We start from the raw sequence: 14,338 nt of genomic DNA on the forward strand, positions 1-14,338 counted from the left end.
CTTACAAAAAAGAATATTAACATATGTATGCATAATAGGGGAGTCAATGAGAAAGCAACCCAACAACATGAAACAGAAACAAAAGACATTTAGTGGTATTCTTTTTCCGTTAAAAGTAATCTATTAGATATAATTCTTTTGGTAGTTTGATGGAAATGCTGATGATCTAGCAAGACAGTTAGAGACCTTGACCTCTGACCCTAGTCTGAACAGGTCACCTTACTTTGAAGTGGCTACAGGAGCTATAGAAAGTCTGGCTGCATTTATACCAACCAGACAAGAGGTAAGTAAATGTTCTGTAAAAGGCATTACGGTGATCTATAGTTGTTAACTTCTATGTCATTTGGTCTCTTGTGGAGAGTTGTTTCGCTTTCATGCCACATCTTATTTTTATAGGTAAATAATGTCATACACCAATTAGCCTTGACACTACAGCAAAGTACTGACCAATATCAAAAGGTCAATCTTACTTGCTAACAGGTCATACATTGCTGTAGGATAATTCAAAGCAGGGAAACAAGTCAGAATGGGAATAGAATATATGGTACCACCAATGAAGAGTTTGGATTGTTAAGGGTATCTTAGAATATGAATCATGAATCAGCAGCCCTCTGTATGTGAACAGTATTTTGGGGTTCCAACCCTGCACATTATTCCTTCCTGGAATAGCTTGTAGACATTTAAGTCATCTCTCTATGATGTCCTATCAAAACATTTTCCAATTATAAAGGTCATGTTTTGATAATATCTTGCTTTTATCAAGGAAAATTTGATACAATGGACCTTCATCAGGTGATGAGCATTACAAATACCAGCAAAAGTCCATGTTAATCAAATGGCTATCAATAAATCAATCAATTATATAAGCAAGTACAAAGTGAAATAGTGAAATAATAATTAGCTTTTACCAGTCAGTTTAGTTCAATTTTGTCAAAATAAGCTAAGAAACATTGCTGATGAATTATTCACTTGCAAGTGAATAATTCGACCTCATTGAATCCGTATTCATGTGACCTTCAATTTAACCCATTAGCTAAAGATTGGTCACAAATGTATAAGTCTTGTTCAGCCATTAAAAAGAAAAGAATGTCAACATTGAAAGTGAAACAAAGGTGAACCATCTCGTTGACTGATTCAATCCTCAAAAAAATCATTCTTATACAGGTAAAAACGATGATTAACTTATTTTTTTAACCTATAACATGAAATCAAGCAGACCTAGAAAAGTCCAATTGCACTAGGTCACAATCTATTTATAGTTATGTTTATGTTTATATTGGGTTATATAACCGTCGGCAGTCTTGGAGGTCATCTCGATGGTTAATTAGATGGCATCAAGACTAAGAAACACAAAATGCTGATATATATTAATCGAGTTCATGCGTTGTTAATTGTTTATCTAAGACTTATTGTAATTTCGATATATGTTTTAGTATGTTATAAATCAAATATTAGAATTTGAGTGAAATCGGTGAACATGAATTTGACAGCTAATGCCCCTTTAAATCCTAGATCTGACAGTGTATATTATGCAATTAAATGCAAAAATGTTAAAACAGAAATTTCTACAGAAGCAATATTAACTGGTTTGTCATAAACCATTAATATTATCATTATAAAGAATGTCGTCTCTGAATAGATTTTCATATTTACTTTGAAATCCCAAAAGATTTTTGAAAAATTCATCAACAGTTAAAAATCAATCAGAAAATGGCATAAGCAAAAGTAAAAAGATAAGTTTTGATGGTTTTCACAATTGGATTTGATAAAGAAAATAGGTAACTCATAATTATCTTAATTATGTAAACATTACTCAATACAACATCTGTTGAATGATTTAAATCAGATAAAAGGGAAGTAATCAGATAGATAAACATATTATAAATCACTTTGTTTACTTCCTGTGGAGAATTAGGTATTAAGCAGTAACTGAGATTTAATTGTGTCAATATTTATGTCTTTTAAAGTTGTATAGACATTTTGGTTCACCAAGGACAATGATATGAACTAGACATTACTTTGAAAACTCAACTTCAGAAGATGTATGCATTTCCTACAAAATATTTGTACTAAAGTCTTATTTAGAAAACGTCAAAAATGTCAAAAACACCCTAGCATGTAAAAGCTCTAATAACATGAGTAGACCAGTAGTGAAAGCCAACATTACAGCACCAAAAAATGCTTACGTTTAAGGGTGTCAAGCACTGAGTTTAACATTTTTAAAGGCAGTGCTTTATGCCTTTCTGGTTGCCGGGTTAATCCTTCCTTCCGCGATATCCAACTTATCTACGTGGGGGGTCATTAGGCTCCAAGTAGATCCGGAAATGTTGAATTCTCTCCTCTTCTTATTGCGATATAAAATGTTTTTTGTTTCATTTCATTTACATTGGGAAATAGAGAAACGATCATTGTGTTTTGTTAGTTTTAAAAACTTTTGATATATTAGTATTTTGCATTATAAGCAGTCAACCGATTGACAAACTAGAATTATTTGAATTCCGTGGGAAAGAGCTCGGGTTAATTTCGAGTGTTATCTGCAATCTAGATGTTTATAAATCATTTCAGTCGTTGATATAATAATTAAAGGTCGACTGAACATGAATTATATTATACAATTTAAAGCGCATTTCTGTTTATGCACGTGAACCCGTCTAACGTTATTGTTATTTCGCAGTTATATAAAGTAGCAAATTATCGTTCCTGAATAGGTGGCGCCGTGGTAGCGGATCCTGTTCCTCAACTTCCGGTTTCTGCACAGTGCAACTATTTCAGTTATATTTTTAATTAACGATGCCAAGTACTTGTTGTTGTGTACCTGGATGTCATTTAAGAGGAGGACATGCATTTCCAAATGACTTAAAAAGAAGGAAAAGTTGGATCAACGCCATTGCCCACACACAGATTGGACGAGAACACGATGATATCGTGGAGTCCATCTCAATCAGCTGTTGTTTGCAAGGCACGTTTTACTGAAAAAGACTACGTGCAGGAAACTATTCATGGTAAAACTCTATTTTCTTTGTGAAATATATAGTTATATATGTAATCGCCATGCGAATAAACCAAAGTCTGTTTACAACCGCAATTATCGTTTTAGAATAAAAGGGGGTGGGTAATTCAAGACGTCATAATTTTTTGGATTACGATTCAATGTGATCTGTTTGAGATTTTTAGTGATTGCTACAATTATAATGATTTCTTACAAGAGGTTTATCATACTGAGAATTAATTTAGCAGTAATTATGCTAATGTAGTAATGACAGGAATGCATAAGCTATGCCTCATAGACTTTCTTGAAAAATATCAATGACAATGTTAACAGGAACAAAACAATGACATGCTCTCATCTATATTATAGTTATTTAGGTACAAACAATGTACGTTTGTTGCATAAGTCTCTCATTGTTTGTCCTTTGGATTTACATAACATACATTGAATCAGGCAAACATAGTTTTATCCAGATTGTAATGAATAAATCTAGTTAATATTTCGCCAGGTAGTACAAAGTATACATTGCTAATGGAAGTTCATTTAATTATCAAAAAAACTAATGTTTTATAACCTTTTTCAGGGCGCAAACCCACCATACAGAGACTTAAGTCTACTGCCATTCCCAGCCTATTTTCCTGGACCAAAAAAGAGACTGAATCGTCCGCAAATAGAAAAATCAGGGCAGTTTCCTGTGAAAACAAAAGAACTAAACTTGATGAATATTGTAGTAGAAATCTAGAGGAAAGTTTTGATTGTAAAGTTGGTTTTCCTGAAGAAGTCATTCATACTGCAGAAAGGATTTATGACTGTCCACCACCAACTGCCGAGCTAATGTTGAGCTTCACAGATGGAATTACGCAAACACCATCAATGCCTATGTTTTCAGCAGAGAATTTTGAAATGAAGACACGTGACACAGCCATGCATTTTTATACCGGTTTAGAGTTGTATACTAAATTTTTATTTGTTTTGACCACACTTGGTCCAGCAGCACATTGTTTGAGATACATATATTTTCAAATTGATAGGGTGTCAGTTGAAAATCAGTTTTTTTATGACTTTGATGAAATTGAGGCATTATACAACCAACTTTGAACTGTCTAGATTCTAGATTGAATCTAGTGTTAAGAATATTGTGTATACATGGATTGTTTTTATGTCTAAACAGTGGTGTGAGGCTAACACTTGGCCATCTAGTGGTTTAGTCAGGTATTTTTCACCATCCAATTTCAAATTAAAGTTTCCTACGACTTGGATTATTATTGACAGCACAGAATATCCCGTGATAAAACCTAAAGCTCCTAGAGCTCAGGCAACCTTTTCATCAAATAAAAACAGAAACACTGAAAATTCTTGAATGTTCGACACCTGGTGGTTTAGTCAACTATGTCTCTATGTCACATAGAGCGAATTATTGGACTTGGCAAAACATACAAAATTCGAATAAATCCTATGAATGGAACTGAAACAAAACTTTCATCTGAAATAACATTTAGTTGTTTTATGTTGTGTCATTTTAGAACTTGTATTGTGCCAAAGGATGCATAAATTAAAGTGACGCAATGAATTTTGTTCTGATATATATATATTTACAATTACATGCACATGTAAATTGTAATGCATATAAAAATAAGGAGATGTGGTATGATATTCAGTGAGTTTATCGAACTAAAGTGCATAAGAAATGGGTTTAAGCAGTTACAGGTGTTACTGTCACCGTACAATCTCCAACAATGAGAAAAACTCGTACCCTGTAAAAAAATTCAGAGTTTTGTTGTCTCACCTTGACTTTGGTGAATTTTTTTATATCTGTTGATGTAAATATAAAAAAGAAGATGTGGTATGATTGCCAATGAGACAACTCTCCACAAGAGACCAAATGACACAGAAATTAACAGCTATAGGTCACAGTACGGCCTTCAACAATGAGCAAAGCCCATACCGCACAGTCAGCTATAAAAGGCCCCGAAATGACAATGTAAAACAATTCAAACAAGAAAACTAACGGCCTAATTTATGTACAAAAAATGAACGAATATAACAAATATGCAACACATAAACAAACGACAACCACTGATTTACACTTTTACAGGCTCCTGACTTGGGACAGGCACATACATGTACATACAGAATGTGACGGGCTTAAACATGTTATCGGGATCCCAACCCTCCCCTAACCTGGGACAGTGGTGTAACAGTACAATATAAGAAAGAACTATAAAAATCAGTTGAAAGAGGCTTAACTCATCAGATGGATAAATACAAATACAAGTGGACGTGGTCGGGTAGTTGTACATCCAAACAACAAAAAGACACCAAGTACAGATCTGAGAGTACTCGCAGTTACTGACAGCTAGTTCAAAGCCACTAACAACTGATAAAAAAATCTTGCATCTAAGACTAAATTATCAATCCGTAAGCTCCCTTTAGAATTTTATAAATTTTAGATTTTACATTTCTGAGTTATGGGGTTTTATTCATTAAAAAAGGGGGGATTTTCCAGTTTTTGGACAACAACTCAAAAATGCTTTAAGCAGTTCACATGAAACTTTGGTGAATTATTTATAGCTATTGATGTAATCTCCCGATTGATTTTCATGAATTTCAAATATGACATTGAGAAGAAATTGAACTTTATTTGTTTATAGTCTGGCAACAGATTTATTAAGTATTGCGCAACAGCACAGTGTATTGCACAACAGCAAGAAATCTTTAATTGAATATAAATTCAATTCATATAACCGATTTCAAGTTCATTGACTACATTTATTCAGAAACTATAATATGTCAAATATTTAATTACAATCCAAATTCAGACCTGTATCAAGCTTGAATATTGTGTCCATTTTTGTCCCAACTGTTCAGGGTTGGACCTCTGCGGGTGTATCCAGCTGAGCTCAGCGAATCAGTTTATTTCTTAATTAAGAACTCCTTTTTGTCGAGCCTTCGACTTTTGTCGAAAAAGCGAGACATAGCGATCCTACATTCCGTCGTCGTCGTCGTCGGCGGCGTCCACAAATATTCACTCTGTGGTTAAAGTTTTTGAAATTTTAATAACTTTCTTAAACTATCCTGGATTTCTACCAAACTTGGACAGAAGCTTGTTTATGATCATAAGATAATATTCAAAAAAAATTTGGTAAAAAAAACAATTCCATTTTTTCCGTATTTTACTTATAAATGGACTTAGTTTTTCTGCCAGGAAACATTACATTCACTCTGTGGTTAAAGTTTTTGAAATTTTAATAACTTTCTTAAACTATCCTGGATTTGTACCAAACTTGGACAGGAGCTTGTTTATGATCATAAGATAGTATCCAGAAGTAAATTTTGTAAAAAAAAAATTCCATTTTTTCCTTATTTTACTTATAAATGGACTTAGTTTTTCTGCCAGGAAACATTACATTCACTCTGTGGTTAAAGTTTTTGAAATTTTAATAACTTTCTTAAACTATCCTGGATTTGTACCAAACTTGGAAATTAGCTTGTTTATGATCATAAGATAGTATCCAGAAGTAAATTTTGTAAAATAAAAATTTTATTTTTTCCGTATTTTACTTATAAATGGACTTAGTTTTTCTGCCAGTTAACATTACATTCACTCTGTGGTTAAATTTTTTAAAATTTTAACAACTTTCTTAAACTATCCTGAATTTGTACCAAACTTGGACAGAAGCTTGTTTATGATTAAAAGCTAGTATCTATATGGAAATTTTGTTAAAATTTTGTTCCATTTTACTTATAAATGGACTTAGTTTTTCTTCCAGTTAACATTACATACAGTCTGCAGTTTAAGTTTTTAAAACATTTATTAGATTCATAAACTATCCTGGATTTTTACCAAACTTGGACAGAAGCTACTTACAATCAAAAGATAGTATAAATAGGAATATTTTTATTAATGTTTTTCCTCATTTTTGTTGAGCCTGCGATTAACAGCAAAAGTAGGCGAGACACTGGGTTCCGCGGAACCCTTACGAATTTTTTCATTCATAAATTACTTTATGCTTGGAAATATAATTTTGCTTGGAGTTGAAAGAGTTGACATGTTGCAATGTACATTTATTCTACATAGTTCTATGGTACCAAATCAAAAGTTTATATAAAAGAAAGAAGTCAAAGATTTCCCATCATAGTTTAGTTACATACATTTTTTTTGTACCTGAGGTCGTTGAATATAGATCATTATATAAATAAGGAGATGTGTTATGATTGCTAATGAAAAAACTAAGGATTTTCTTATCCAAGGAATAGATTATCTTAGCCGTATTTGGCACAACTTTTTGGAATTTTGGGTCCTCAATGCTCTTCAACTTTGTACTTGTTTGGCTTTATTACTATTTTGATCTGAACGTCACTGATGAGTCTTATGTAGACGAAACACGCGTCTGGTGTATTAAATTATAATCCTGGTACCTTTGATAACTAATTTGACTATAAACATAGATAAAAAAGGTACAAACTGGACATAATGCACTAGTTCATAAACAAGTGAGAACAATCGCCTTCATACAGTGCTCAGAATATGACATTCATAAAACTTGTTCAATATCATTAGAGAACTCTAAATCTTAAATACTGAAAGCCACCTCTGATAAGTACACTGTACTATGCAAGATAATGATATAACTGGACTAAAAATACACACATCCTGTAATTAACTGCCTTTACAGCGCTTTCGCGCTTTGATTACTTTTTCTTCACACGTATATTGCTATTGGAATTCATTCTCAAGTGACTTGTTACGATTTAAACCATGTTGTTGGTATGTGTTTGACCGAAAGCCATAAGCTGACCTACATGTAGTTGTCTATTTTTGTTCAAACTGTGCTTTTGTGTTGCTGTTCCTTATAAAGTTCCAAAAAAATGGCTTTGCATTAATCAATTCTTAGGTATTCAGACCTTTTTATCACAGTTAAGATGTCATTCAAAGTAAATGGAAAACTATTTTTATGCTGCCGGCATTAAGTTTTACCCATGACCATCCGTACGTCCCGAAGTTGGTTTCCGTTCTCTAACTTTAGTTTGCCTCAACCAAATGTTATGAAACTTATACAACATGCTTATTACCACAAAACACAGATCAAGTTTGAATTTGGGTGGCGTCACTTTCACCTTGCTAGAGTTATGCCCCTTTACAAAAGGAAAAAATGCTGAATTTTTCGTTTCCGTTCTCTTACTTAAGTTATATTAGCCTCAACCAAATGTTATGAAACTTATACACAATACTTATTACCATAAAACACAGATCACATTTGAATTTTGGTGGCGCCACTTTAACCGTTCTAGAGTTATGCCCCTTTACAAATGGAAAAATTGCTGAAATTTTCGTTTCCGTTCTCTAAGTTAAGTTAGCCTCAACCAAATGTTATGAAACTTATACACATTGCTTATTACCACAAAATACAGATCAAGTTTGAATTTTGGTGGCATCACTTTTATCGTTCTAGAGTTATGCCCCTTTACAAATGGAAAAATAGCTGAATTTTTTGTTTCCGTTCTCTAACTTTAGTTTGCCTCAACCAAATGTTATGAAACTTATACACAATGCTTATTACCACAAAAGTCATATCAAGTACAAATTTGGGTAGTATTACTGTTACAGGTTTTGAGTTATGTCCCTTTATAACATTATATGCAAGCGGGGGCATCATCTGTGTCCCATGGACACATTCCCCATTTATTTATCATGTAATTACTTAAAAGTACAAATCTAGCTTATAGAAAATGGTGAATGTTGGGCATTAAAAAGAGAGGATAACCATCAAACTTTCTAAAACAACTCTGAAAAAAAAATAACAGGAACTAACAAAATAGACAAAACAAGAGACCACACCAATAACAAGAAAAAAGGTGCTCAAAGAAACAATAACGAACAACACATGGTATAGATACCATGACTTCTTACAGGCACAGAATGTGTTGGAGTTAAAGCCGTATAGAATGTGCCCACAAACAAACCTAACAAAAAAATAAATGTTTGGTTAAACATTGAAGATGTTCACCTACATAAAGCTTGATATATATACACATATGGGGAATTTATGAAGATTTTTCTGAAATAGTCAATATTATCATTCTTAAAGGTAGGTATCTATTTACTCAGAGCCTACACACTTTCTATTTAAGATGTATATCTTACTTATGCACACATTTGATAACTTTTGCATATTTTCCTTTATTGATATGGTCTGTAAATTTACAAAGCAGAAGTATATGCAACCCATTTGAGTCTGACCAATTTTATAAAAAATATTTGATTTAACCATTCAAAAATCAATAGAACTGTTCAAACTCTTTACCTGTTAAAATTTTCTTGATCTAGTTTCATTTTGTAAAATGGTATTTAAATCCACCAAAAAGATAACTGTATCATTGCATCTTTGGGGGTCCACATAGATTTAAAACTTGTGGTCTATTAACCCAGTTCAGCAGCATTTCATCAAAAATCAATGAGAAAAAACAAATTCATATGGAGAAAGCAAGGGACTCTATTTTTACCAATAGCAAACTGTTAATCTACTATGAAAATTTGTAACACTTCAATTTATTTAAAACATCAAAGGGATATTATCTGATCAATAAATATTATAAATCTATTATTTACCTCAAAAGAGGCTTATGTTTATTAGTGTATGGGTTTAACTTTGTCAATATTTTCATCATTATATGTCAAAAGAAGATCTAAACTGAAAATAAAATCTGTAAATTATTAACTGTGAAAGTTTGTTCAAGGGATAAGTGTAAAATAAATTTATTGACTGGGTATAATATTATGGTTTTTTATGCAATAAATTGTCTTTATTTAAAAGAAAAAAGTACGAAGTGATAATGTATGATGGGTAATGAAGTTAGTTAAAGTTTTATTATGTACAAACATTTTTACCTGAGAATAGCCGTGCATGAAAAAGAGCAATAAGATAACAAATTATACGGAAGCTTTTGATGGTACAACAAAGAATAATGTCACTAAAAGGATAGACAAATGTCCAATCAAACATTAAAGACCCACAGCTCACAGTAGCTTAATGAAGAATAGAAAATAGTACACCACAAAAACCTCTAGCCTAAATCCTATTTAAACACTGCAGATCCCCTCCATAAAACATTCCCCCAAAACACTGTATTGACAAGTGCCATTATTTTGCTTGGTAGCTGTTTTATTGGAATATACTCCATATTTCTGGTTGTTGACATTATATCCCACTACCCAGAATTGGCATTTCATCTCTCAGTTGACATGTATGTTTATACTCCCACTTTAAAAATAGATACTATATTGTAATGACCTTTTGTTTCAATCCATTTTTCCAACAAATATTTTTGTCACACTTTTCTCAGAAACTATGGAACAGATTGACTTCATATTTTGTGTTTTTTATAACCTGTGTGCAATTTTTTTTCCCTCAAGATTTAAGAAATTGTCAATTTTCCAAAGAAAAATTGGGGGTCACAATTTATTTTGCTAATTCTTTGTACATAGTCTAAAACTGATTTACTAAGTATTGCGCAACAGCACAGTGTATTGCACAACAACAAGAAATCTTCAATTGAGTATAAATTTATACATGTTATATCATATAACCAATTTCAAGTTCTTTGACTACATTTATTCTGTGTAAGAAACCTATAATGTGTCAAATATTTAATTACAGTCCAAATTCAGACCTGTATCAAGCTTGAATATTGTGTCCATCTTTGCCCCAACTTTTCAGGGTTGGACTTCTGCGGTCATATCCAGCTGCGCTCGGCAAAGCAGTTTATTTTCTGATATTTTAAATTACGATGTTATTGGGACAGAAATTACAAGAATATAGAAGTTTCATTGAGCTGGTGGGAAATAAAAGCACAAAAACAAATATATATGTAAAGAATCAAATGTAAACTGAAAATCCTGTGAACACAATGTCAAAAATGTAATTATAGGAGGAAATTGGACTGAGTTTGTTTCTTTATAATCTTGTACATGACTGTGTTTACAGATAGCAGAAAGAGTTCTGAAGATTGTGAGTGGCATGATGAATAGTAGTAAAACAGTATTGAAACATGGACAGATCAATGATCAAGCTTGTTCAAGGTTTGTACAATCAATTATATATATCTAAATTCAAATTGAAGATGTTGAAAATTTTTCCCAAATGACCCTCAAAATATTTTTTTGCCCTACTGTGGATTCATACCTATTAAATGAAATATTATTGCAGCAACTCTTCATGCCCAAAATCTGATGTTTGGAATGCTATCAGTCATGTATAACACACCCCTTTTTATCCTTCGCACTTTTGGAAATTTAAAGTATTCAAAGCATTAAACTAATTCAGTCCTTCTATGTTTAAACATGCATGATGTGTTTAGAAATTCTGTCCTTTGTATATTGTCTTATCCTTGTATGCAAAGTTAAAGAAAACTTGCACCAAAAGTAAAATAAAATTCATTGCCAACAAATCAAGTAAAGGGAAGTAACTCTAGATGACTTAACTGCATATAAAGGGAAATAACTTAAGCTTTACATGAACCATAGTGATATGTTTTATATTTACAGTTGATAAGAAGGGATGTTATTTTCAATGATTATGACATGAATTGTATCACAAATTAAAGACAGATAAATAAGGGGGGTGAAGGAATAACAGATAACTCTTTTCAGTACTGGCGGTTCACAAATTTCACTCTTTTGACGAACTTTTATGAATGAAAATCCTGTGTCTTTGGATGAATTTTTTTAAGCACTGAAAAGAAAATCAGATTGATGCAATAAACTATTGATGATATGATAAAAAAGAATTTTTTTTATATTGAATAAAACTATTATATTGAAAAGTAACATCATTAACTGTAAAAACATTAACTGAAATGAAGTGATGCTCACATGTTGTAACATTAGTTATACATTATGAATATGATTCTCCTACATCCAGAGCACCTCCATACATATGGACCATGATATGTGAATGAGAACCATAGATTTATAAACACATTTATTAACTACACGATCTACAAATGTTATGGTTATGTTGACAAACCCAAATTTACAGATGAAATGTACACAATTAGTCAATTTTAATGTTTGATATAAAAATCAGTTTGTGAAATACACAATCATACATCCTTGGCAGCAGACTGATACAGATTGCTGTATAGAACAATCATTTCTTATTTATTTACAACACATAGAAACTTTTTATTTGAACCAAACATGCAGAAAAAATAAAGAAAAGAACCAATACTGTAAAAGTTCTATTTACAGATTGGTACATGTTGTGGAATCTATCCCAAACCAGGTTACCACCAGACCTCAAGCTCTGGCCTCACAGAATATTGGTATCTATGTTATGGAGGTCGAGGCTAGTCAGTTCACTGGGATTAAATGCAATGTGGCATCCAGTTTCAGTACTAATGTCTGGTGTCAACAAAGCTTTGAAAATTTCACAGACAAGAACTTCTTTGCTAAAATTGTAAGTACATGTTAATTATATTACCCACTGGGAAAAAAATATATTGTCATATTTTCTGTGATGAGGTATATAGAAATTAACTTTTTTGTATGATTTACTACACATTTTGTAGAATAAGGATCAATATATTATACATTTTCAAAAATCACCCAAAGCATTTTGCATTTTTTTCCTAGAGAACTTTATCTGCCAGAAATTTTATAAAATATCAGATTTTATTTAATACAGCTAGCTTGAAATATGGGTGGGATGATCTGGTGTATTTAGTTTTTCAAGAAATATACCTTTATTAACTTTAAAAATAAAAGTGTTGGATTTGTCAATCAGCCGTCCTGCCCTTGTATAATAATCTTTAAAAAAACCCACTTTAATTTTAGATATGAGCATGTACAAATAATGCTGATGTAAATATCATTGTATCTAACTTCTTTTTGGAGACGGTTTATAAAAGTTTATTAAGGCGACCTATTTTTGAAGTCTAGTTTAATAAGTTGCTGTGTTAAGTTTTCCTACAGATATTTGTTAAATGGATTGTATTGTAGTTGTTATTAGAATGTCTATTGTAAGCCAACAGATGGTGCTGGTTTTATGTAGACTTTACCAGTAATTCTATACTGTTTTAGAATGGTAAAGATGGCACTTTCTGCAATCAATCCCAATCAACATTTGCTGACTATCTATATATATTTCAACCTCTTCTCTATTTTTGTTTTGTGGGTAAACACAAAATAATGCAGCAAGTTAAGCATTCTTTAGATCCTATCCATGCCCATGTCAACAATGATATATACTCAGATATTCAATTGACGAAATGATATATGTTGTTACTATCATGAAAAAGTTTTAATTTTAAATTTCACAGGTTTCAGAGAGTTGTCATAGTGTATGGATCTCTAACAGTTCTACATAACATTATATCTACAATTTTTAAGGACAAAGGGAAATAACTCAATTCACAATACCATTTCTTTGCATAGTTTAATTATTAAAGTTAACAATGCAAATTGTAAATAATTTTTAACCCTCAATGTTCACAAGCATTTTGATTAATTTATGGTTATTTCCCACCATGTTCAGATATTATTATCAAATGTACCTGAAAACACTCTTTTCCTTTTATTACATGTTTAAACGTTGGTTGAGTAAAGGTTAAATGTTTGATATCATCCTGGGTCATATGTGCTAATGTTTGGGACTCTTTTTGTGTGTGGGTTTTTTAGGTAGACTGCGTATGTCATGCTGTTACGCCACTGTCCAAGGTTAGGGGGAGGGTTGAGCGATCACAGACATGTAACCCCGCCACATTCTTTATGTGCCTGTCCCAAGTTAGGAGGAGCCTGTAGTTCAGTGGTTGTGGTTGGGTCATGTCTGTCATATTTGTATTTATACGACCACATTTTACAAAAAGAAAATTTCTTCAAATGTTTTTTTTTTTTTCGGAAGGGGAGGGGGTAAAAAAAAAATTGGGGGTCACAATAAATTTTGCTAATTCTTTGTATATAGTCTGAAAACAGATTTATTAAGTATTGCGCAACAGCATATAGTGTATTACACATCATCAAGAAATCTTCAATTGAATATAAATTCAAATCATATAACCAATTTCAAGTTCTTTGACTACATTTATTCTGTGTCAGAAACCTATAATGTGTCAAATATTTAAAATTACAATCCAAATTCAGACCTGTATCAAGCTTGAATATTGTGTCCATTTTTGCCCCAACTGTTCAGGGTTGGACGTCTGCGGTCATATCCAGCTGCGCTCGGCAAAGCACCTTATTCGTTAGTTGTTTTGTTATAAATTAGGCCGTTAGTTTTCTCAGTTAAATTGTTTCACATTTTTCATGTCAGGGCCTTTTATTACCGACTATACAGTATGGGTTTTCTCATT

General features: G+C 32.1%; 2 protein-coding genes across 2 annotated transcripts in view; both read left to right on the forward strand.

Moving 5' to 3' along the window:
- LOC127736120 (adhesion G protein-coupled receptor A3-like) overlaps positions 1 to 14,338 on the forward strand; it is a 94,691-nt gene that overhangs the window by 49,938 nt on the left and 30,415 nt on the right. The window contains exons 8-10 of the mRNA XM_052246663.1: positions 146 to 283; positions 10,975 to 11,069; positions 12,240 to 12,447. Coding sequence (XP_052102623.1) covers positions 146 to 283; positions 10,975 to 11,069; positions 12,240 to 12,447 — 441 coding nt within the window. The remainder of the gene's footprint in view (positions 1 to 145; positions 284 to 10,974; positions 11,070 to 12,239; positions 12,448 to 14,338) is intronic.
- Positions 2,880 to 4,559, forward strand: LOC127736133 (uncharacterized). Its single transcript, XM_052246686.1, has 2 exons — positions 2,880 to 3,002; positions 3,573 to 4,559. The coding sequence occupies exons 1-2, from the start codon at positions 2,918 to 2,920 to the stop codon at positions 4,085 to 4,087; spliced, it is 600 nt and encodes a 199-aa protein (XP_052102646.1). The 5' UTR covers positions 2,880 to 2,917; the 3' UTR covers positions 4,088 to 4,559.

Source organism: Mytilus californianus, unplaced genomic scaffold (genome assembly GCF_021869535.1).
Source record: "Mytilus californianus isolate M0D057914Y unplaced genomic scaffold, xbMytCali1.0.p SCAF_3, whole genome shotgun sequence".
Taxonomy (NCBI): Eukaryota; Metazoa; Mollusca; class Bivalvia; order Mytilida; family Mytilidae; genus Mytilus; species Mytilus californianus.

Coding starts and splice junctions, on each gene's coding strand:
- LOC127736133 (XM_052246686.1), top strand. CDS start 2,918: ATGATATCGTGGAGTCCATCTCAATCAGCTGTTGTTTGCAAGGCACGT. Junction 3,003..3,572: donor CGTGCAGGAAACTATTCATG/GTAAAACTCTAT, acceptor AACCTTTTTCAG/GGCGCAAACCCACCATACAG.